Source organism: Saccopteryx leptura, chromosome 6 (assembly GCF_036850995.1).
Source record: "Saccopteryx leptura isolate mSacLep1 chromosome 6, mSacLep1_pri_phased_curated, whole genome shotgun sequence".
NCBI classification, from domain to species: domain Eukaryota; kingdom Metazoa; phylum Chordata; class Mammalia; order Chiroptera; family Emballonuridae; genus Saccopteryx; species Saccopteryx leptura.
The window spans coordinates 161,788,685-161,815,002 of NC_089508.1; the positions used below are offsets into that span (position 1 = coordinate 161,788,685).

The window sequence follows — 26,318 nt, forward strand, 5'->3', positions numbered from 1 at the left end:
GCCTGTTTTACCTTTTCCAGAGTACAAACCTCCAGTCTGTTGCTTGGATGGGGTGGACTTTCACTGGAGGAGTCCAGAGTCAGGGAAGTGACCTAGACCTCACTTTATTAGTTTTATGTTTTAAATGTTTAAGATTTTTATCCACAAACGACACGCACTGTTTTGAATGTTGTCAAATTTTACATGGATGTTATGGAAATGTGTAGATGGTCCTCAGCTTGCAATGGGATTATGTTCTGATAAACCCATTGTCAGTTGAAAATATTCTGTCAAAAATGCATGTAATACACATAATCTACTGAACATCATAGCTTACTTAACCTCGTCTACCTTATACATACTCAGAACACTTACATTAGCCTGCAGTTGGGCAGTTATCTTGAGTTTCATCTCAAGAATAAATTGCCTTCCTCTTCTCACCAGAAACGGGAGACACAGATAGGTGTTTTTTAGACATGATGGGATGTGAAAACCCAAATAAGTATTCCGAAATGCTGGCAACACAGTACACTATATTTTTAATTTTTTAATTTTTTTAGTGAGAGAGAGTAAGCAAGTGAAGAGAGGGACATACAAGGACAGACAGGAAGGGAGAGAGATGAGAAGCATCAACTTGTAATTGTGGCATTATGGTTGTTCATTGATTGCTTCTTAGACATGTCTTGATGGGGGGGAAATCTCCAGCTGAGCCAGTGATCCTTTAAGCTGGCGATCTCGGGATTTCGAACGTGGGACCTCAGCATCCAAGGTTGATGCTCTATCCATTTCACCACCACTGGTCAGGCAAGGTTATTATTTTTACTGCTCACAAAAATTAGGGGATCAGGAAACGTACAGATATTCCAGTATTATACTTTCAGCCTTTTGTATAGTACATTTTTACCAATGAAATAAAAGTTGGTTTTGCATCTCATTTTGCATATTCGAGCAGCTGTCTTTGACTTTTCGTTTGCTTTTCTGATGTTCTTGTTTAATAAAAAAAAAAAAAAAAAAGCTTTTTTTGGCCCTGGCCGGTTGGCTCAGCGGTAGAGCGTCGGCCTGGCATGCAGGAGTCCCAGGTTCGATTCCCGGCCAGGGCACACAGGAGAGGCGTCCATTTGCTTCTCCACCCCTCCCCCTCTCCTTCCTCTCTGTCTCTCTCTTCCCCTCCCGCAGCCAAGGCTCCATTGGAGCAAAGTTGGCCCGGGTGCTGAGGATGGCTCTGTGGCCTCTGCCTCAGGCGCTAGAATGGCTCTGGTTGCAGCAGAGCAATGCCCCAGATGGGCAGAGCATCGCCCCCTGGTGGGCATGCTGGGTGGATCCTTGTCAGGTGCATGCGGGAGTCTGTCTGACTGCTTCCCCATTTCCAGCTTCGGAACAATGAAAAAAAATAAAAAGAAAAAAAAAGCTTTTTTTAAAATTCACATTCATTTTGAAGTACCCCTAATTTTTTATTTTTTATTTTTATTTTTTTTACAGAGGCAGAGATAGACAGGGACAGACAGGAACTGAGAGAGATGAGAAGCATCAATCATCAGTTTCTCGTTGCGCGTTGCGACTTCTTAGTTGTTCATTGATTGCTTTCTCACATGTGCCTTGACCGCGGGCCTTCAGCAGACCGAGTAACCCCCTGCTGGAGCCAGCGACCTTGGGTCCAAGCTGGTGAGCTCTTTGCTCAAGCCAGATGAGCCCACGCTCAAGCTGGCAACCTCGGGTCTCGAACCTGGGTCCTTTCGCATCCCAGTCCGACGCTCTATCCACTGCGCCACCACCTGGTCAGGCGAAGTACCCCTAATTTTTGTGAGTATATTTATTTATATTTTAGAGAGCGAGAAACATCACTTTATTGTTCCATTTATTTATGCATTCATTGGTTGATTCTTATGTGTACTGGGATTGAACCTGCAACCTTGGTGTTATCGGAAGGATGCTTTAACCAATTGAGCTACCTGCCAGAGCTCCAGAGTTTTTAGGATATGAGAAATTGTGATTAACTTTTTAAAATTTCTCCTATTACCAATATAACATACGATAGAAAAACACACAAAATAGCTGTATAATAAACTTCAGTGAAGTTTTAAAACACATGTAAACATTGAGTGTTTGTTTGTTTTTACAGAGACAGAAGGAAAGTCAGAGAGAGGGATAGATAGGGACAGACAGACAGGAACACAGAGAGATGAGAAGCATCAACCATCAGTTTTTTGTTGTGGCACTTTAGTTGTTCATTGATTGCTTTCTCATATTTGACTGGGGGCTACAGCAGACCAAGTGACCCCTTGCTCAAGCCAGCAACCTTGGGTCTAAGCTGGTGAGCTTTGCTCAAGCCAGATGAGCCCACGCTCAAGCTGGCAACCCCGGGGTCTCGAACCTGGGTCCTCCGCATCCCAATCTGATGCTCTATCCACTGTGCCACCACCCAGTCAGGCCATTGAGTGTTCTATAATAAATTTCTATGTGCCGTTTCTCCGATCTTTTTTTTAAGTAAGAGGCAGGGAGGCAGAGACAAATTCCAACAGGGATCCATGCAGCCAGCCCTCTACTGGGTGATGCTCTTCCCATCTGGGGCTGCTGCTCCGTTGCTTGGCAGTCAAGCTGTTTCATTGCCTGAGATGAGGCCATGAATCCATCCTTGGTGCCTGGGGCCAACTCTCTCCAACCATTTGAGCCATGGCTGTGGGAGGGAGAGGAGGAGGGGTGGAGAAGCAGATGTGCCCTGACCAGGAATCAGACCAGGCCATAACTCTACCGTTGAGCCAACCAGCCAGGGCCACCATCATTTTATGTTAATTCCTGATTACTTCTTTACCCTAACTGGATTATTTTGAAGCCAGTCCCAAATGTCCTATGATTTTATCTGTAAGTAATAATTCAGAATGTATTACTAAGAGATAAGGTGGTTGGTTCTCAACTGGGGGCAGTTCCCACCAGGTGACATTTGGCATTGTTTATAGACATTTTTGTTTTTCACTACTAGAAGGCTACTGGGTGCGACTGGCATCTAGTAGGTATAGGCTGGGGAGCTGTTACATAGCCTACAGTGCATAGGAGAGCTCCCAGCAATGAAGAATTATCTTGCCCAAAATGTCAGTAGTGCCCAGATTGAGAAACCTAGATATAAGGACTAAATTACATACACACCCTCACCTGTGGTTGCATAGTGGATAAAGCGTCAACCTGGAATGCTAAGGTCGCCAGTTGGAAACCCTGGGCTTGCCTAGTTAAGGTACATATGGGGAGTTGATACTTCCTGTTCCTTCTCCTTTCTTTGTCTGTCTCTCTCTCCCCTCTCTAAAAATGAATACAGTGGTCCTTTATCTACCACGGGGGTTAGGTTCCAGAACCCCCTGCGATAGGCGAATTTCCGGGAAATAGCGACCTTATATTTTTATTTATATATACAGAATACAGTGTTCTGGTGGTTGGTCACCTCCCATCCATCAACCAGTAGTGTTCTGTGTATGATCTTACATGGACAAACTAGCTCAAGCGATAGTGGCCGTTGCTGCATTTTCCATATGTGTGTCTTTGTCTACTCATCTACTATATGCTACCCTTGATAATCTCTTTTTTAGTTTCCAAAAGTTTTGCTGCTGTTGTCTCCTCTCTTACTCTTTGTAGTTACGGGGTAAAAGCCTTAGAAAAAATTGTTTTCTCTTATTAGAATAGGATTTTGGGAGAGAGTAAAAATAATGTTTTGTTACTTTGTCTGGAAGTCTTAGATATTTTCATGTTTCTTTCTGTATATATATTTTAATTTTTCCATAGATTAGGAGAGAGAGAGAGAGAAGCACCAACTCACTGTTCCATTTAGTTGTGTACTCATTGATTGCTTCCTCATACATGCCCTGACCTGGGATCATACTCATGACCTCAGTGCACCAGGACGATGGTTTATCCATTGAGCCATCTGGCTAGGGCTGCATATATTTTTAAACACATGTTGTAGTATTATACCAAAACTTACATTTCAAGGAATTGTAACTGATGGAACAGGTACTTCAAAAGTCCTATAGTACAGAACACCCGTGGATCTAATTACCTTTATGTAGCTGATAAAAATGTTTATTATTCACATATTTCAGAAATAGTTCTGGGCCCTGACCTGATAACTTGGTTGGAGCGTGAAGGTTGCTGGTTTTATTAGGGCACGTGCAGGAGCAGCTCGTTGTTTCTCTCTCTCTCTCCCTGCCTCTTTCTCTTAAAACAAACAAGCAAACAAACAAAAACAATAAAAACAAGAAAAGTTCATGATTTTCTCATAGATCAATATGTGACATTTAAAAATGGGTATCTTCTGCCTGACCTGTGGTGGCACAGTAGATAAAGCCTAGACCTGGAACGCTGAGGTCCCTGGTTGGAAACCGTGAGCTTACCTGGTCATGGCACATGTGGGAGTTGATGCTTCCTGCTACTCCCCTCTCCTCCCCTTCTCACTATCTCTCTTCTCCCTAAAATGAATAAATAAAATCTTTATAAATGGCTGTCTTCTAAATTTAGCTAAGGTTGCTAACTTATTATTTATTCCATTTGAGGTTTGTTGTGTTTTTTTTTTTGTATTTTTCTGAAGCTGGAAACGGGGAGAGACAGTCAGACAGACTCCTGAATGCGCCTGACTGGGATCCACCCGGCACTGCCCACCAGGGGGCGATGCTCTGCCCCTCCGGGGCGTCGCTCTGTTGCGACCAGAGCCACTCTAGTGCCTGGGGCAGAGGCCAAGGAGCCATCCCCAGTGCCCGGGCCATCTTTGCTCCAATGGAGCCTCGCTGCGGGAGGGGAACAGAGAGGAAGGAGAGGGGGAGGGGTGGAGAAGCAGATGGGCGCTTCTCCTGTGTGCCCTGGCCGGGAATCGAACCCGGGACTTCTGCCAGGCCAACGCTCTACCACTGAGCCAACCGGCCAGGGCCTCCATTTGAGGTTTTAGGTAAATATTTGTACCTGCTAAGATTAAATATTGTTTGGTGTTGTAAAGGAGCTTAAACAATATATATGTTAGGATGTTAAATCTGGGCCCTGGCTGGTAGTTCAGTGGATAGAGTGTCAACCTGGTGTATGGACATTCCAGGTTTAATTCCTGGTCAGGGAATACAGAAGAGGCAACCATCTGCTTCTCCTCTGCCCATGTCACCTTCTCCCCCTTGCCCTTCTGCAGCCAGTGCCTCGATTGATTTGAGCTTTTGTCTCCTGATGAGGATCCCAATTGGGGCGCATGCAGTAGTCGGCCTCACTATTTTCCCTTTAAAAAAAATCTGAAGGGACATGAATCAGCTAAAATAAATTACTCTTATCATGACTTTCCCCCCTTAACAGTATTTTTAAATATTAAAACTATTTCTGGCTAATAGCTTTCAGTAACGGTAGGTTTTTTGTTTGTTTTTAGAATTTAGCAAAATTAGAAATTTGTTATTGTTTTGCTGAGAAACAGTCATGGTGGTAATTGTTGGAAGGATCTATTATTCCGATTTATTATTTTTCAATGTTGTCAGCCACTGTGGCTGTATTCGGCAGACATCAAGGTTAGAAGGTCTAAGAAGACCCTCTCTCACGTGTCTGGGGTCTTGATGCTGAGTATTGCCTAGAATGTGCAACCCTATCCTTTAATGGCCTTTCTGGCAAGGTAATGTGTACCCTCCTGTGTGGTGGTCAGAGCTCCAAGAGTGCAAAAGAAGAAAAACTACTTGTAACTGACACAGTGTCATATTTACTTCTTTTTTTGCGGGGGGGGGGGGCGGTGAAGCGAGATGCATGGCTAGTCTTGATTCAAGGGGAAGGGAAATAGGCTACTTCTTGGTAAGAGATGTGGTATGTTTTCATAGGGAGGAGAGATATTATTGGCAGCTATCTTTGAAGATGCTTTATTGCAGGGGAAATTGTAGTAAATGTCTTAATAAGATGTTTAATAATATAATATTTACTTCTTGGATAAGGTCATGTTTTGTAAAATTAATTTTGTGGCCTTTGTCAGTTGGCTTAGTGCATATAAAATCAGCCTTGCTGTGCAGATGTCCTGGGTTTGATCCCTGGTCAGGGCACACATGAGAAGCAACCATCTGCTTCCTTTCCCCTCCCTCTCCCCCTTTTCTCTCTCTTCCTCTCCTGTAGCCAGTGGTTGGGGTGGTTCAAGCGTCGGCCTGGGCGCTGAGGATAACTGGATTGGTCCAAGCATCAGTCCCAGATGGGGGTTGCTGGGTAGATCCTGGTTGGGGCACATGTGGAAATCTGTCTATCTCCTCTTCTTTCACTTAAAAAAATTAATTTTGTGCTAGAATATTGTTTGTTTGGATTCATTAACTACAATTCTAATGAGTAATATTAACATTTTTAAAATGTTGATTTCCAAAGTGTTTTTTGAGAATTTGGCTAGTCATAGAAGGGAAGAAAGATGGAGTAGAAGGAAAGGAAAAGGCTTGTTGGATATGAAATCCAAAAAATGTGATTGTTTTGATAATTCTAGCAATTTATCTGGGGCTTGGTCTTTTCCTGTAAAAATTACTTTATTTTTTCCAGCTTTATTGAAATGTAAGTGATGTGTAACATTGTTTAAGTTTAAGGTATACAGTATTGGTTTGATAAACTACATATTGCAAAATGATTTTCACCATAGTGTTAGCTAACATCTTTATCACAGCATAATTACCATTCTTTTGTGTGTTTTAACATCATCTGTAAATAAAACAATATTATTAACTATAATCACCATGCTGTACATTAGATTCCAGAACTTAATTCAACCTATAACTGGAAATTTGTAGTCTTTGACCAACATCTCCCTATATCCCAACCCTCTACTCCCAAGAAGCTTTGTTCAGCCTGGTGCACGGAGACTAAGGAAAAGGAATTAAAAAGATAAAAGATATTAGGATCTAACTGTTCTAAAAAGTCTATATGTGCCTGACCAGGCAGTGGTGCAGTAGATAGAGCGTTGGACTGGGATGTGGAGGACCCAGGTTCAAGACCCCGAGGTCGCCAGCTTGAGTGCGGGCTCATCTGGCTTGAGCAAAAAGCTCACCAGCTTGGACCCAAGGTCACTGGCTCGAGCAAGGGGGTTACTTGGTCTGCTGAAGGCCCATGGTCAAGGCACATATGAGAAAGCAATCAATGAACAACTAAGGTGTTGCAACGAAAAACTGATGATTGATGCTTCTTATCTCTCTCTCTCCATTCCTGTCTGTCTGTCCCTATCTATCCCTCTCTCTGATTCTCTCTCTCTCTCTGTCCCTGTAAAAAAATAAATAAATAAAAATATAAAAAGCCTATATGTACTAGGATTAAACTATTTCTTTCTTGTCACATTAAAATGTAATTACTAGGTTCTTTGAGTTTTTACTTTGTTCTGTATTTAATTTTTTCTGTAATACTTGACAAGCCTAAAAACTGGTGAGGTAGCTCTCTTCCTGGATGCCTGTCTCTGTTCTGGACAATGTCAGTTAAAACTGAGTTACAGAAAGAAAGATTTCTTATTACCAACCTTGTTCCTACCAAGACTCTTGTTTAACTTGTTTTATTGATAGCACACATGTATTAGAAAACTTGAGGCTGACTGGGCTCTGCCTTTTTTAACTTGAGTTAAAATGTTTTAATATTAAAGAACTTCTCTGCTTGCCACTTCTTTGTTAATCTCAAAAATGCTCTCAGACTTCTAAAGTAGCACCATTGTAATGGTTATTTAACTAATTAATTTATTTTTGTTTTGTTTTTTTACATGAGAAGCTAGGATGCAGAGAGACAGACTCCTACATGCACCCCAACCCGGGATCCACCTGGCAAACCCCTTATGAGGCAATGCTCTGCTCATCTGGGGCTGTTGCTCAGCAATGGAGCTATTTTAGCTCCTGAGGTGAGGCCATGGAGCCATCCTCAGCACCCAGGGCCAACTTGCTCCAACCTATCCATGGCTGCTGGAGGGGAAGAGAGAGATAGGAAAAGAGAAGGGCAGGGGTGGAGAAGCAGATGGTCACTTTTCTTTTGAGCCCTGACTGGGAATCAAACTTGAGACTTCCATATGCCGGCATGATGCTCTACCGCGGAGCCAACCAGCCAGGGCTTTTTATTTATTTAAAATTTTTATTTATTGATATGAGAGAGAGAGAGAGAAACCAATTTGTTGTTCTACTTATTTGTGTATTCATTGGTTCTTTTTATTTTCTTTTAATATTTTATTTATTGGTTTTACGGGGGATGCAGTTTCAGTGAAACTAACTCATAGTTGCTTCACTTTAGTTGTTCATTGATTGCTTGTCATATGTACGTTGACTGGGCAAGCCCAGGGTTTCAAACTGGTGACCTCAGCATTCCAGGTTGACACTTGATCCACTGTGCCACCACAGGCCCATTGGTAGATTCTTTGTATGTGTCCTAACCAGGGATTGAACCCACAACCTTGTTGTATTGAGACAGTGCTCTAACCAACTGATGTACCCAGCCATGACTTGTAATGAATATTTGAGTTAAGCATTCCCTGTAAGTTAATTGGTCAGATCTACCGTATTAAAAACGGCTTGCAGCCTGACCAGGCGGTGGCGCAGTGGATAGAGCGTCAGACTGGGATGCGGAAGACCCAGGTTCGAGACCCCGAGGTCATCAGCTTGAGCACGAGCTCATCTGGTTTGAGCAAAAGCTCACCAGCTTGGCCAAGGTCGCTGGCTCGAGCAAGGGGTTACTTGGTCTGCTGAAGGCCCACAATTAAAGGCACATACGAGAAAGCAATCAATGAACAACTAAGGTGTCGCAACGAAAAACTGATGATTAATGCTTCTCATCTCTCTCCGTTCCTGTCTGTCCCTACCTATTCCTCTCTCTGACTCTCTGTCTCTGTAAAAAAAAAAACAACAACAAAAAAAGAAACCTGCTTGCAATTGCTTTGCTTTGTTCTTTTATTTTTAATTGAATTTATTGGGGTGACACTGGTTAACATTATTCTTTACTGTGGTTGGTTTTTTTTTCCATTGCTTTGTTCTTAATGTCAAGAAGTAGAAAATATTTTTGAAACTGATAATGCTCTTTGACAAAAACTTTCCCCAGCCACCTATGGACTTGAATTTTCTGTCATTCCTCTCCCAGCCCTGCTGCAGATAAAATAGAAATCTGTTTGGAGTATGTGTTTCACCATAGGAAAACAGAAACTGTTCATTTTTCTTATTGTCATGGTACTATAATATCCACCTCCAAGACAGTAGTAAATGCTTCTATTACTATGCAGAAGATACTTGATTAGGTAGCATCTCAAAGGATTTCAAAATGGACAAAGAACTCCTATCTCTAAGCTTGCATAAAGTGTAATTTTGAAAAGATATTTCTTCAAATGTACCTAACCATACTTTGATATTACTAGTGTCTAGTTTTGGAGGTTGGACTGTCCCTGGGAGATGGGGAAATCTTTTTCTAAAGTCAGTTGGTGTTTTGATTAATTATTCTAAAATAAAATCCAAGACCTGAGACTTTGTTCAGGCTTTTTTTTTTTTAAGCTTGAATTGTATTTCATGGGACAGCTTTGCAAATAGGTAGTCAGTCTCTCAGCATAGCAAAATTTAAGGGCTTATTTAACTATACCTACCTATCTTGTATCATAGAGATTGTCAGACTATAGGAAGACTGATGTAGCTATGGGAAGATTTATCATTTTGAATTCCCTAGGTTAGTGTTAAGAGAACTTGTGACGCAGAAACTGGAAAGAGTGAAGTCCATGAGAAATAAGTACTACTTTTAAGTTTCAAGGATTTATAGTTCTAGATGAACAATTTTAATATATTCAAAACATCAGAAATCAAAACTTAACTGTATGCTACTTACTAAAAATAGTATGTTCAGATTTTGTAGGGGGTAGAGGCACAGTTTTGCAGGGTACAGTGGAAAATAGTGTGTCATTTTTACCTCTTTTTGAGGTCTCCATTGTTCTGTCACTTTAGCATAGAAGCATAACAAGATACTGAAACTAACATTGATTTTCCCATTTTCTAAACCTTGGGACTGTGGTACATGGTGATTAGTGTTACAGATGAGCGTAGCAGTGACCCTTGACAAAATAAGTTCTATTCATTTCTAGTTTGTATAGTTCACCCTTGAACAACACAGGTTTGACCTGTGGGGGGTCAACTTATACATTTTTTAAAATAAATACATATAGTACTGTATATGGCATTTTCTCTTCCTTATGATTATTTATTTATTATTTTTGACAGGGACAGACAGTAAGGGAGAGAGATGAGAAGCATCAATTCTTTGTTGTAGCCCATTAGTTGTTCATTGATTGTTTTCTCATACATGCCTTGACGGTTGTGGGTGGGTGCTCCAACTGAACCAATGACACCTTGCTCAAACCAGCAACGTACGGCTCAAGCCAGTGACCATGGGTCATGTCTTTGATTCCACATTTCAGCCGTCGACTTTGGGGTTTTTAGCCTGGATCCTCAGTGTCCCAGATCAACATTCAATCCACTGTGCCACCACCTGTTCAGGCTCCTTATGATTATTTTAACTTTTTTTTTTCTGGCTTACTTTATTATAAGAACACAGTATAGAATACATTTAACACACAAAATATGTTGTCAGCTAGTTTTAATTATTTTATTTATTGGTTTGAGAGAGACACACACAGAGACAGACATCAATTTTTTGTTTCACTTATTTATGCATTCATTGATTGATTCTTGTATGTGCCCTGACTGGGGATTGAACCTGCAGCTTTAGCATATTGGGACAATGCTCCATCTAACCAACTGAGCTACTGAGCCAGGGCAGTTGATTATTTATCTTATTGGTAAGGCTTCCAGTCAGCAGTAGGCTATTAATAGTCAAGTTTTGGGGAGATCAAAGTTATACTAACCCCTATGTTGTTCAAGGCTCAATAGTAGTTGTTAACTAAGGAATCAGCTCTTTTCCTAGCATTTCAGTATTTACTTTAGAGTTGACTTAGTGATTTGTGGAGTCTTTTGGCATAAATGTTTTATCATCTATTAGCACATAGACTCTTCCCATTTGCTTTGCTATGTTCTACCTCTATTTTGGACATAGATATTGAAGAACGTTGACCACTGACTGCTTCAGTAACTGAAAGGAAGGGATTTTATTTACAATACTTATTCAGGCATTTGTGTGCCTCTTATGTTCAGTCTCTGGGAAATGCAGTAAAGAATATGATATACCTTGTCTCTCGCTCAAGAAATTTATAATTAAGTATTCAGAGGTGGAGGGGAGGATATACAGAAGTTAACTTTTGATCATTGACTATAAAAAATTTAATATGGGCCCTGGCCGGTTGGCTCAGTGGTAGAGCGTCGGCCTGGCGTGCAGAAGTCCCAGGTTCGATTCCTGGCCAGGGCACACAGGAGAAGCGCCCATCTGCTTCTCTACCCCTCCCCCTCTCCTTCCTCTCTGTCTCTCTCTTCCCCTCCCGCAGCCAAGGCTCCATTGGAGCAAAGATGGCCCGGGCGCTGGGGATGGCTCCTTGGCCTCTGCCCCAGGCGCTAGAGTGGCTCTGGTCGCAACAAAGTGATGCCCCGGAGGGGCAGAGCGTCGCCCCCTGGTGGGCGTGCCGAGTGGATCCCGGTTGGGCACATGCGGGAGTCTGTCTGTCCCCATTTCCAGCTTCAGAAAAATACAAAAAAAAAAAAAAAAATTAATATGAACTATTATATACAGGACCATACTAGATTTTATAGTACAGTTAATGAATACTGTAACTGCTCGGAGAAAGATGTCCCTGGAGAATAAAAAATATTTTTTTAGTCTAAAAAAGCCATATGTGAACACTAATCTTTTTAATTAGAAGTATTTAGTGTTTAGTTTTAAAACTATAACTGTGGTATTTTGAAGATAGATAAAAAATAAACTGGGGTCTAGCCTTTTAAAGGCTTTCTTTTTTTTTTTTTCAGCGAGAGGTGGGGCGGCAGAGACAGACTCTGGCATGCTCCTTGATGGCGATCCACCCGGCAAGCCCACTAGGGGGCGATGCTCTGCCCATCTGGGGCGTTGCTCCATTGCTCAGCAGCTGAGCTATTAGCACCTGAGGCGGAGGCCTTGGAGCCATCCTCAGCCCCCTCGGCCAACTCGTTGCATTTGAGCCATGGCTGCAAGAGGGGAAGACAGAGAGAGAGAGAAAAAGAAGTGAGAGGACAAGAATGGAGGAGCAGATGGGTGTTTCTCCTGTGTGCCCTGACTGGCAGTCAAACCCGGGACATCCACATGCTGGGCCAACACTCTTCCACAGAGCCAACCAGCCAGGGCCTATAGACAATTTTTAAGTTCAGGTTCATAATTGGGTTAATTATATGCATCGTCAGAATTTCATACTGGTTTCTCCTTTTGTGAAACTTTAAATGTGCCAAGCAAATTTGAATGCCTTATAATTCAACTGCAATTTATTTTATAGAAGTATCTTATAAGTCTGTACTTACTAATTTTTACTTAAAACTTCATTTCCTATAGTTGACTTTTTCCCAGTTGCCAAATAGTGACAAACCTCATTATTCTGTGACTTCCTGATTCTCCACCCCGCCCCCTTTATTTAAGTATAGCCCTGGTTGTGTAATTAAGGTCAGTAGTAGTCTAGAGAAAACATTTTCTTTAAATTTTATGGTTCTTAGAATTTCTTGTTTTATCTTAGAATAATCACGATCTCCTTTGTTATACAGAATTTTAGATGGTACTTCATAAACAAGCTTGACTTTCTGGTTGTGATATGGATAGTATAGTTTTTCAGTATTCATCTAAAATTTTTCGTACAACAGATAGGACTATATATATAAAACTTTTTGCTATTATCTTCATATAGCAAATTATTTCCCAATTATTTATTTATTTAGTATTTTCCCAAAGTTAGAAGCGGGAGACAGACTCCCACATGTGCTCAACCAAGATCCACTCGACATGCTCACCAGGGGCAATGCTCTGCCCATCTGAGCTGTTGCTCTTTTCTGGCTGGAGCCATTCTAGCGCCTGAGGCAGAGTCCATGGAGCTGTCATCAGTGCCCGGGCCAACTTTGCTCCAATGGAATTTTGGCTGCAGGAGGGGAAGAGAGAGTTAGAGAGGAAGGAGAGGGGGGAGGAGGAGAAGCAGATGGGTACTTCTCCTGTGTGCCCTGGCTGGGAATTGAACCTAGGACTTCCACACGCCAGGCCGACGCTCTACTGCTGAGCCAAACTGCCAGGGCATTCATTCATTCATTCATTCATTCATTCATCTGAAGCGAGAAGCAGGGAGGCAGACAGACAGACTCCCGCATGCACCCGACCAGGACCCACCCGGCATGCCCACCAGGGAACGATGCTCAGCCCATCTGGGGCATCGCTCCTCTGCAACTGGAGCCATTCAAGCACCTGAGGTGAATGCCACGGAGCCCACCTCAGTGCCTGGGCCAACCCTGCTCCAATGGATCCTTGGCTGCAGGAGGGGAAGAGAGACAGAGAGAATGGAGAGGGGGAAGGGTGGAGAAGCAGATGAGTACTTCTGTGTGCTTGTACGAGAAGCAATTAATGCTTAACTAAAGTGAAAGCAGCTACAAGTTGGTGCTTCTCACTCTCTCCACCCTTGGAAGCAATCAATGCACAACCAAAGTGAAAGCAATTACAAGCTGATGCTTCTCACCTCCCCCCCCCCACACACACACAAATTAGTCTACTCTCTTCAAAAAATTCAACTCAACCAAAAGTACAGAATACACCCACCACAAAATTTACCATCCAGATTTGCCAAATCTTAATACTACTATATTAACTTTGTAAATCTGGAGCTTCTGATTCAGTAAGTCTGGTTGGAGCCTGAGAATTTGCATTCCTTCCTCCCTCCTTCCCTCCCTCCCTCCTTCCCTCCCTCCTCTCCCTTCCCTTCCCTTCCCTTCCCTTCCCTTCCCTTCCCTTCCCTTCCCTTCCCTTCCCTTCCCCCTTCCCCCTTACCCCTTCCCCCTTACCCCTTACCCCTTACCCCTTACTCCTTTACCTGAGATGGGGAGATAGTGAGGCAGATTCCTGCATGCACCCGACTGGGATCCACCCGGCAATCCCATCAAGAGCTGAACCTCCAGTACAGAGCTATTTTTAGCACCCAAGGCTGATGTACTCCAAGGGAGCTATTGTCAGTGCCAGGGTCACACTCGAACAATTGAGGCACTGGCTGTGTGTGGAGGGCAAGAAGGGAAGAAGGGAGGGGAGAGAAGGAGATAGTTGCTTCTCCTGTGTGTCCTGACCAGGAATCAAACCCAGGATGTCCGTATGCCAGACTGACACTCTATCCACAGAGCCACTGGCCAGGGGATAATTTGCATTTCTTATGTTTTCCTGTGATACTGATGCTACTGTGCCAAGACCTTTTATTTTATTTTATTTTTTTAATAAGTGCACAAACGCAAGAGGGGGGGAGAGAGAGAGGGACAGACAGGAAAGGAGATGAGGAGCATCAACTCATAGCTGTGGCATCTTAGTTGTTCATTGATTGCTTTCTCATGTGTGCCTTGACTGTGGGGGCACCAGCCGAGCCAATGACTCCTTGCTCAAGCTAGCGACCTTGGGCTCAAGCCTGAGACCCCGTGCTCAAGTTGGAGAGCCCTCCCTCAAGTTGGATGAGTCTGTGCTCAGCCCGGTGACCTTGGGGTTTCCAACCTGGGTCCTTAGTGTCCCAGACCAACGGCCACCATCTGGTCAGGCTAGGATTTCACTTTTGAGAACTATATACTATTGGTTTAGCTGTTTTTCCTTTGCAGTTTATTTTTTTTAACGTTTATTTACAGCTAGTGCTCGACTTACGACCACGATTGGTTCAGACAGACCGGCCGTAACACGATTTGGTCGTAAGTTGAGTAGGCTATATGTACAGTACTGTGAAATGATGTTATAAAAATCTGTGTCATGGCCCTGGCCGGTTGGCTCAGCGGTAGAGCGTCGGCCTGGCATGCGGGGGACCCGGGTTTGATTCCTGGCCAGGGCACATAGGAGAAGCGCCCATTTGCTTCTCCACCCCACCCCCCTCCTTCCTCTCTGTCTCTCTCTTCCCCTCCCGCAGCCAAGGCTCCATTGGAGCAAAGATGGCCCGGGCGCTGGGGATGGCTCCTTGGCCTCTGCCCCAGGCGCTAGAGTGGCTCTGGTCGTGACAGAGCGACACCCCGGAGGGGCGGAGTGTCGCCCCCTGGTGGGCAGAGCGTCGCCCCTGGTGGGCGTGCCGGGTGGATCCCGGTCGGGCGCATGCGGGAGTTTGTCTGACTGTCTCTCCCCATTTCCAGCTTCAGAAAAATACAAAAAAAAAAATTAAAAAAAAAATCTTTGTCATATTTTATCATAATTTTCTTTCATTGTTATATATCATAATTTTCTTTGTTCATTTTATGCCATTTGTATCATCTCTACACCATTTTGTTTCTTATTTTTACATTCATCAAGTTTAAGTAAAACACTGCATTACCAGTACAACTGGTTTAATATTTGCAAAGACAATTTCCTCTTGGTAGACATCTTGGGAGGGATTTGATGAAAAATATCCAAGACACAAAACACAAATTGCTGTACCGAGTCTGGGATAACAGTTGAAATGGTACACGCAGAGATGATAGTGCTGCCGGAAGCTGGTCCGCACTGTCGTACGTCCAGCTGGGCAGTGCTTGCGCTGCAAGACGTGGAGCAGTCGTGGCTAGCGATTGTGATCGTAAAGTTGAATGGTTGTAAGTTGCACAGGTCATAAGTTGATCAATATTTGTACTGATTTTAGTAAGAGGTGGGGGAGAAAGAGAGAGAGACAGGAACATTGATCTGTTCCTGTATGTGCCCTGACCAGGAATCAAACCGGCAACTTCTGTGCTTTGGGACAATGCCCTCTCTAACCAATATCCAGCCAGGGCTCTTTGCCGTTTAATCGTCTTAAAGTAGGTTCAGCTTAATTTCCTGGGCATCAGATAGGTTCTCAGACACGTTGTACTTTTCTAGTATTTTAGATCCAGGCTAAAGAAGCATGATATAGTAAAACATTGTGTAGTAGAATACCGCATACTTATTCTGCTAATTATTAATATCTTCCTTGGGTTAGATACTTTGTATCTTATTTTCTAATAAAATTGAAAATTGGTCTCTGTGATCTCTTTTGACTTTGAAATTATAATTCTTTGAATTATAATCTGCTTAAATCTTCTATCTTGATTATTACCACCAAGATATGAAGATTAATATAACAATATTCAGAACTATTAAAATTTGACTTTAGAGCCATTTTTCTATGAAATTGATTATAATTTGTTTTTGTTTTTTTTTTGTATTTTTCTGAAGTTGGAAACGGGGAGGCAGTCAGACAGACTCCCACATGCGCCCAACCGGGATCCACCTGGCATGCCCACCAGGGGGCGATGCTCTGCCCATCTGGGGCGTTGCTCTGCTACAATCAGAGCCATTCTAGCGCCTGAGGCAGAGGCCACAGAGCCATCCTCAGCGCCTGGGCCAACTTTGCTCCAATGGAGCCTTGGCTGTGGGAGGGGAAGAGAGAGACAGAGAGGAAGGAGAGGGGGAGGGATGGAGAAGCAGATGGGCGCAGCTCCTGTGTGCCCAGGCCGGAAATCGAACCTGGGACTCTCGCATGCCAGGCCGATGCTCTACCACTGAGCCAACCGGCCAGGGCCTGAAATTAATTATAACCTCTCATTTTCCCATTTTGTTCCTTCCATGTTATGCCCATAGGGGGGGAAACAAATTTCTACAAAGTTGTCTGTGTTTTGTTTTGTAATTGTTAAGATGGGGAAAGAGGGTTATTTAAAAATAGCTAACAAAAGCATTTATTTTTACCAAGTAATGACCTAACTTGAACACTTTAGGGATACCGTGGGGAAAATATGTATATTTTTTTCAGGACTACCTCCCCTCAAAGAGTTAGGAAAGGTGTTTTTCTTTTTGCGGTAATGCTATAACAGACATATCTAAGGTTTTTGGAGGGTTTTAGTGTTCTAGTTAATGTTCATTTTAAATAAAGTTAATCCTTAGGAAAATTGGTGTTCTTAAGGAATAATATAAGGTATTGTTATTATCCCTGTGTATCTCTTCATTAGAAATCATATTCCTGAGCCAGAAAAGATAATAGTTGGAGATGTATTAAAAAGTTCATAGAAAGTTCAAGATAATTCTTATAAGGTTTTGGGGCTATTTGAATTAATATGAGAAACATTTAGGAAAGTTGCAGAGAATCAAAATTGTTTTTAACTCTTAATCTTTAAAAATATTAGTTTTATATACCTAGAAACAAGGGTAATATACAGCATCAAAGAAATTTGTGTGTGTGTGTGTGTGTGACAGAGATGGAAAGAGACAGAGAGAGGGATATATAGGGACAGACAGAAAGGAAGGGAGAGAGATGAGGCATCAGGTCTTTGTTGGGGCACCTTAGTTATTCGTTGATTACTTTCTTTTATGCCTGGAGGGCACCAGCCAAACCAGCAACAATGGGTTCATGTCTAGGATCCCATGCTTAAGCCAGCAACCCCATGCTCAAGCTGGTGAGCCGGTACTCAGGCCAGATGAGCCCACACTCAAGTCAGCGACCAAGGGGTTTCAAACCTAGGTCCTTAACATCTTAGTCCAACGCTCTATCTGCTTGCTACTGCCTGATCAGGCTTTTTTTCTTTTTTCTTTTTCAATTAAGTGAGAGCAAGGGAGGCAGAGAGACAGACTTCTGCATGAGCCCTGGCCAGGATCCACCTGCCAAGCCCCTTATGGGGTGATGGGGCATTGCTCTATTGCTAAGCAACCCAGCTATTTTTAGTGTCTGAGGCAGAGGCCACAAAGCCATTCTCAGCACCTGGGGCCAACTTGCTTGAATCCATGAAGCCATGGCTGGGGGAGTAGGGGAGAGAGAGGGAGAAGGGGGAGTGGTAGAGAAGCACATGGTCACTTCTCCTGTGTGCCCTGACTGGGAATCAAACCCAAGACTTCCACACACCGGGCAGATGCTCTACCACTCAGCCAACTGGCCAGGGAGAATATAAAATCTTTTTAGAAATTGGGGAATCTCGCTCAGTTGGTTAGAGTGTTATGCTGATGCACAGAGGTTGTGGTTTTGATCCCTGGTCAGGGTACATACAGAAACAGATCCATGTTTCTCTCTAAAAATAAGTAAGTAAAAATTAAAAAAGGAAACTTTATGAGGTTTCTCTACCTTAACTGTCAAAAGTTCTCTTCTCTCTTTTTAAATTTTATTATTTTTTTAATGAGAGGAGGGTAGGCAGAGAGAGACTCCCATATGTTTCCCGACCATGATCCACCTAGCAAGTCCACTAGTGGCAATGCTCTGCCCATCTGGGGCCCTTGCTTGGTGGCAACCAGGGTCATTTTTTTTTTTAGTGCCTGAGGCAGAGATCTTGGAGCCATCCTCAGTTCCTGGTGTCAACTCGCTCTAATGAGCCTTGGCTGCAGGAGGAGTGGAGAAGGGAAAGAGAGAGAAGTGAGAGGGGGAGGGGAGGAAAAGCAGATGGACGCTTCTGTGTGCCCTGCCTGGGAATTGAACCCAGGTCATCCACATGCCTGGCCCAACACTCTACCACTGAGCCAACCAGCCAGGGCTTCCTTCGTTTTTTGTTTTATCTGAGCCCTACTCTCAATCCTAGTAATGTTTTGGAGTTTTTTTAGAATAAAAAATTAAAGAAATTAATGTATAAGTATAAAGCCAAATCTTAAAACAAAATGCAGCCTGATATATTGGGGTATTTTATTTTGCCCAAGTCATTTGTGTGGATCAGGGTCTTTATCAAATTTTAAGATTCAGCTTTTTCATCTTGCTGCAGAGACATATTTTGTAGTTTTTGTGTTTATTCAGTGTTTTCATTATTTCAGTTATCCGACAAGTGGTTACAACTATTAATAGGTATTTTATTTTAATCCAAAATTTCAGTCAGTAACTGGTCATTTTTAAAAAAATAGGAAATAAATACACTTATAAAAGTTAAAAGGTATAAAAGGAATATATACAGTTTCCATTTTTACCCCCAAAGCGAGTTTTCCTTCCTGAGACAAGTACTGTTAACTAGGTTCTTGAATGTTCTTCAGAGATATTTTATGCATATACAAAGATGGATGGATATATGTTTGTTTCTTTCTTTATTTTTCTGAAGTGAGAAGCAGGGAGGCAGAGAGACAGACTCTCTCCGACTGGGATCCACCCGACATACCCAACAGAGGGTGATGCTCTGCCCATCTGAGGTGTTGCTCCGTTGCAATGGGAGCCATTTTAGCGCCTGAGGCAGAGGCCATGGAGCCATCCTCAGCGCCCGGGCCAACTTTGCTCCAGTGGAGCCTTGGCTGTGGGAGGGGAAGAGAGAGACAGAGAGAAAGTAGAGGTGGAGAGGTAGAGAAGCAAATGGGTGCTTCTCCTGTGTGCCATGGCCGGGAATCAAACCCTGGACTTACACACCTGGCTGATGCTCTAGCACTGAGCTAGCCAGCCAGGGCTGGATATATGCTTTTTAAAAATAAAGAGCTTTGAGATATATATTACATACAATAAAATTCAACAATTGTAAGTATCAGTTTTGGTTTTGATAAATATATACACAGTCATTCAATTTCTACCAAAGTCACGATCTAGAACATTTCTATCACACCCACATTTTCATTATGTTTTTTTATAGTCAGTCTCCTTCAACTCCCTCTCTGCTGCCCCTGGAACTATTATTGATGTTTTCTGTCAATATAAAATTGCCTTTTCCAGAATGTCATATCGATGCAATCATACAGAACGTAGTCTTTTTATAACTACTTTCTCTTAGCGTATTTGCCTTGAACCAAGGAAGTGTTGAATGAGTGTATTAAACATTTATTAGCCTAAGTTTGGTTAGATTCTTTTTTTTTTTTTGTTTTGGTGGCAGAGACAGCGTCAGAGAGAAGGACAGATAGGGACAGACAGACAGGAAGGGAAGGGAGAGAGAGAAGAAACATCAATTCTTTGATGCGACTCCTTAGTTGTTCACTGATTGATTTCTCATATGTGCCTTGGCCGGGGGGGGGGGGGGGGCTCCAGCAGACCGAGTGACCCCTTGCTCGAGCCAGTGACCTTGGGCCCAAGCTGGTGAGCCTTGCTGAAACCAGATGAGCCCGTGCTCAAGCTGGCAAGCTTGGGGTCTCGAACCTGGTTCCTGCACATCCTAGTCTGACGCTCTATCCACTGTGCCACCACCTGGGTTAGATTCTTAAAATTAATTATACTGGCTCGTGAAATGGACTGATGGATCTTATATTCAGTTTGAATAAGTTTAGCCCTCATTGTTAAACCTTGATGTTATTCAGTATGGAAAAAGGTGACACTTGAAACAAAATGTTAAGAATAAATCACAAATAAATTTTATTTAATGAACATGGCAGTACTTCATATAATAGCTTGTTTGATTCAAATTATATATTTATTTTTTTGAAAAAATGGTGAGTGCAGTTGCAGTTAAGTGAGAAAGGATAAAGCAGGCTCAGTCAGATGGCATCTATCTTCTGTGCAAAATAGGAGACAGAGTTGTCTGACAGCAGAAAAAGAAAAGGCAGAGGGAGGAGTTAGGAGTTTTTTAATTTATTAATTTTAGAGAGAGAGGAAGGAAGAGATAGAGGCAGGAACATCGATCCGTTCTTTTATGTGCCCTGACTGGGATCGAACCCGCAACTTCTGTGCTTCAGGACGATGCTCTCTAACCAAGCTATCTGGCCAGACCCAAAGTATATATATATATATATATCTAGATATATCTAGATACACACACATATATACAGTGTGTCCGTAAAGTCATGGTGCACTTTTGACTGGTCACAGGAAAGCAACAAAAGATGATAGAAATGTGAAATCTGCACCAAATAAAAGGAAAACCCTCCCAGTTTCTGTAGGATAGTGTGGCAGCTCATGCGCATGCGCAGATGATGACGTAACACTGTGTATACAGTGGAGCAGCCCAGGGCCATGCCAGTTGAGATGTGGACGGTACAGAGGAAAGTTCAGTGTGTTCTGTGGCTCGCTAAATTCGAATCTGTGACCAAAGTGCAGTGTGAATATTGGCGCGTTTATAAGGAAGCGCCACCACATAGGAATAACATTACTCGGTGGGATAAGCAGTTGAAGGAAACCGGCAGTTTGGTGGAGAAACCCCGTTCTGGTAGGCCATCAGTCAGTGATGAGTCTGTAGAGGCTATACGGGATAGCTACCTAAGGAGCCCTAAAAGATCTGTGCGTGAGCCCACATTGAACTGCACTGAATAGGTATGAAACTGGGAGAGTTTTCCTTTTATTTGGTGCAGATTTCACATTTCTATCTTCTTTTGTTGTTTTCCTGTGACTGGTCAAAAGTGCACCATGACTTTACGAACTCACTGTGTGTATGTGTGTGTGTGTGTGTGTGTGTATAATATATGTATGTATATGTGTATGTGTATATATATGTATACACATATATATTATTTCTTAGAAATAAAGAGACAGAGAGGAAGGAAGGGAGATAAGCATCAACTCATAGTTGCAGCACTTTAGTTGTTCATTGATTACTTCTCATATGTGCCTTGGCTGGGGATGGAAGCTGAGCCTTGTTCAAGCCAGCTACCTTGGGATCATGTTAATGATTCTGTGCTCAAGGTGGATGAGCCCATGCTTAAGGAGGTGACATCAGGGTTTAGAACCTGGGTCTTCAGTATCCCAGGTCAGCGCTCTATCCACTGCACCACCACCAGTCAGTCGACCTTTGTGTTTTAAATCAACATTCTTGGTTATACTTGACCTATATTACAAACATTTTGGAATTGGAATTATATATAATCTAATTTTTCTTAAGATGGGCAAGGAATCTCTGTTCTAGAGAGGTAGAAAATTGAAAATTTGAGATACTTGAGAAAGTAAATATTGTTAAATTTTTTTCTCAATCTGAGCACTAAAAAGACAAATTTTATATTTCTGTGCTTTTATTCTTTGTCCTCCAACCTTACAGATTGGATAAAACCAACTAATTTATTTTAAAGATTTTATTTATTGATTTTACAGAGAGAGAAGAGAGAAGAGGAGTGTAGGGAGAAGTATCAGCTCGTGGTTGCTTCACTTTAGTTGTTCTTTGGTTGCTTGTCATATGTGCCTGGGCAAGCCCAGGGTTTCAAACCAGTAACTTCAGCATTCCAGGTCAATACTTTATCCACTGTGCCACCACAGACCAGGCTAAAACTGGAGAATGTAATGTACCAAACTGAATCATTGAAAATTTAACCAAGCCTGACCCCAGCGGTCGCACAGTGCATAGAGCATAGGCCTGAGATGCTGAGAATTCAGGTTTGAAACCCTGAGATCGTCAGCTTGAGCACAGGCTGATCCAACTGGAGCAAGGGCTCACCAGCTTGACGTGGGGTCACTGGCTTGATTGTGGGATGATAGAAATGACCCCCTGGTTGCTGGCTTGAAGCCCACAGTCTCTGGCTTGAGCAAGGAGTCACTGACTCAGCTGGAGCATCTCGGTCCAGGCACATATGAAACAGCAATCAATGAACAACTGAGGTGCCGCAGCTATGAGTTGATGCTTCTCATCTCTCTCCCTTCCTGTCTGTCTGACCCCATCAGTCCATCTCCCCACCCTTTTCTCCCGCTAAAAAAAAAAAAAAGGTAACTCAGAAGAAAGGACTTATCTCTAAATATGCAAATTAAAAAGTATACAGGGGGTCCTTGGGTTATGTCACAGTTATTTTCCTACAATAGTGACTTAACCCAAACTTTTTCTTTTTTGGTGTGGGGGGGTGACAGACAGAGAGAGACAGACAAAAAGGGAGAGAGATGAGAAGCATCAATTCTTCGTTGCAGCACCTCAGTTAATTGATTGCTTTCTCATATGTGCCTTGACCAAGGGGTTACAGCAGACTGAGTGACCCCTTTGCTCAAGCCAGTGACCTTGGGCTCAAGCTGGTGAGCCTTGCTCAAACCAGATGAGCCCGTGCTTAAGCCAGCAACCTTGGGGTTTTGAACCTGGGTCCTCTGCATCCTAGTCTGATGCTCTGCGCCACTGCCTGGTCAGGCTTAACCCAAATTTTGATGTTAGTCAAAACATACCCACCCTAACACAGTTGTAAAATCATAATCTAGAACAGTGGTAGTCAACCTGGTCCCTACTGTCCACTAGTGGGCGTTCCAGCTTTCATGGTGGGCGGTAGCGGAGCATCCAAAGTATATATAAATAAAAAGATAGTAAGTTGTTTTATAAAGATTTATTCTGCCAAACTTAGCGAAAATCCAACATAAAGTACTTGGTAAGTAATTATTATTATATGCTTTAACTTGCTGTAACTCTGCTTTATAAATTTTATAAAGTAAAGTTACTTCCCTACTTTATAAATCATCATTACTGCCTGACCTGTGGTGGCGCAGTGGATAAAGCGTCGACCTGGAAATGCTGAGGTCGCCGGTTCGAAACCCTGGGCTTGCCTGGTCAAGGCACATATGGGAGTTGATGCTTCCAGCTCCTCCCCACCTTCTCTCTCTGTCTCTCTCTCCTCTCTCTCTCTCCCATTCTGTCTCTCTCCTCTCTAAAATGAATTAAAAAATAAATAAAAATAAAAAATGGGTGAGCCTCATTTAAATCATCATTACTGTGGAAGCATTGGGTGGCTAGAAAATTTTACTACTAACAGAGATACAAAAGTGGGCGGTAGGTATAAAAAGGTTGACTACCCCTGATCTAGAACATAAAAACACAAACCACAGGAAAAGAATACTGCATATTCTTCCACCACACGCAACCAAACTAGTTTGTTTGCACACGTAGTCCATAAGTATAATGCTAATAGTGTAAGCCGAAACACGTCTCAATTTTTTAAAGTTTTTATGAGAGGGAGCATCTTTTTTTTTTTTTTTTTAAACAGAGAGAGAGAGGAATAGACAGGTACAGACAGACAGGAACGGAGAGATGAGAAGCATCAATCATTAGTTTCTCATTGAGCATTGCAACACCTTAGTTGTTCATTGATTGCTTTCTCATATGTGCCTTGACCAAGGGCCTTCAGCAGACCGAGTAACCCCTTGCTCGAGCCAGCGACCTTGGGTCCATGCTGGTGAGCTTTTGCTCAAACCAGATGAGCCCGCGCTCAAGCTGGCGACCTCGGGGTCTCAAAACTGGGTCCCCAGCATCCCACTCCGACGCTCTATCCACTGTGCCACTGCCTGGTCAGGAGAGAGGGAGCATCTTAAACTTGAAATATCATATGTGGAGACTCGTAACCTGAGGACCCTCTGTATACTATTTGGAATATTAAAACTATATTAACTCATTAATAAGATTTTAAATAGTTTTTTTTAATAGTTTTATAATATTGGAGATTAAACCCACAACCTTGGTGCACTAGGACCATGCTCTATTCCATGAACCATTCTGTCAGTGCTCATGAGTCTTTGTTGAAAACTAATAAATGCAGTTTTTACTTTTAAAACAGTATTTGTGACTCTAGTACAAAATTGTGTTTATCTTCCTTATACACTGCTCACAAAAATTAGGGGATCAGGAAACATGCTGATACTCCAGTACTTTCAGCCTTTTTTTTTTTTAATTTAGAGAGTAGAGAAAGTGAGAGAGAGAGAGAGGAGAAAGAGAAAGAAAGGGGAGAGGAGCAGGAAACATCAACTCCTATATATGCCTTGACCAGACAAGTGCAGGGTTTTGAACCAGTTACCTCAGCGTTCCAGGTTGACACTTTATCCACTGCACCACCACAGGTCAGGCTCAGTCTTTTATATAGTGCATTTTCACCAATGAAATAAAAGTGGTTTTGCATCTCATTTGCATAATTGAACAACTTTCTTTGACTTGTCATTTGCGTTTCTGATGTTCTTGTTTAATAAAAAAAAGTCAAATGCTTCTTTATCACTTCATATTCATTTTGAAATATTCCCTAGTTTTTGTGAGCAGTATATTTACCTACTGAACAATAAGCAAAAATGACCCACTATTTAAAACATACGTTTGTATTCAAGAATCTAAAATACTTTAACCTACCCATCTCTGACTCTGAAGCAGTGCTCCTAAAAGAGCTTTACGGGGGGACAGAGAATATTGGTAACAGTGAAAATTTGTGTTAATGGGTAATAGATTTATATTGAATACATTTTTTTTTCTCCTTTCTTAAGGAATTGAATGACCTGGCACGGGACCCCCCAGCACAGTGTTCAGCAGGTCCTGTTGGAGATGATAGTAAGTATTTAAAGGAATGATGAAGTAAAAGTGCTTGACAGTTTGCCTCTGGGGAATTTTGAAACTGATAAATATACATCTCCTGAAGTTATTTTGGGTGAAAAATAATTTGCTATAGAAAAGAGGCAGTGTTTACCCTTACTTACCTGTGAAAGATGCAGTTGTTTGTGTATCTCATAATCTTCTGTATTTTTCATTACATTTTGAACCTCTTTCGCCAGACATTGTCTGTGTAATTCTTCTGGCCCCTTCCTACCTTTCCTTCACCCTACTTGGGTATTTTGGGTTGGAATATATGAGCTTTTACCTATAACTAGGTATCCTTCTTCAGGTAAGATAATGCTCGCTAAGGATGATTGTGTGTCTGTGTCTTTCTACTAGCTGATATTTGTGAAGACAGGTACAATTTTATTTTTAATGCCCAACTTAGTTGTTTAGTCCTGTCTAAAATAATTTATTAAATCTTCTCACACATGTTAGATAATAATTTTCCTTTTGTTCCACTTTCACCATAGCTTTTCCCCAATACCATCTTCTAGCCTTTTTTACAGGGAAGATACTTGGTTTTTTTCTTTTCTTTTTAAATTTTTATTTATTGATTTCAGCAAGAGAGGAAGGGGGAGAGAGAGAGACAGGAACATTGAGCTGTTCTGTCCCTGTATGTGCTCTGAGTAGGGATTGAACCAAAGGAAGATACTTGAATAAGTCTGATTTTTGACACAAAACTAATTCACAGATAAAATGTAACATTAAGCAAATAAAAAATGTACATACTTGTAAACATTTGTGTAAGAGAAGTGTATAGGTTAAGACAAGTAAACATGAGGTTATGTTAGCTTGTATTTAAAATTATATTTTCCTGGTGTTTTTTAAGAGTGGTGTTTTCAGTTTGCTAAAGTCTTAAGAATTAAAGCAAGACCTTATAAGGATTGCTTTACAGATAAAACATATAGGTGTTATAAATGATAAGACTAAGTACATGTGATAAAAAATCCCATTTACATTATTATTTTCAGACCTGTTCAAAAAGAGTAACTGTAGTATTTGATACCAAAAAGGACAGGCCAAGTAAGCTTCACAATCACAGTTCTCTTGGGTGAGTGCAGGAGAGGTGGAAGTTCTAAAGAAAAATCTAGTGAGAGACTCTTGGAGGTTCCCAAAGTGAACGCATACTCAAGTTTTCTGGTTCTAGTTTTGACATTT

General features: G+C 42.1%; 1 protein-coding gene across 1 annotated transcript in view; it reads left to right on the plus strand.

The window, feature by feature from the left end:
• UBE2D2 (ubiquitin conjugating enzyme E2 D2) overlaps positions 1-26,318 on the plus strand; it is a 68,100-nt gene that overhangs the window by 22,963 nt on the left and 18,819 nt on the right. The window contains exon 2 of the mRNA XM_066344623.1: positions 25,052-25,115. Within this exon, the coding sequence (XP_066200720.1) occupies positions 25,052-25,115 (64 nt within the window). The remainder of the gene's footprint in view (positions 1-25,051; positions 25,116-26,318) is intronic.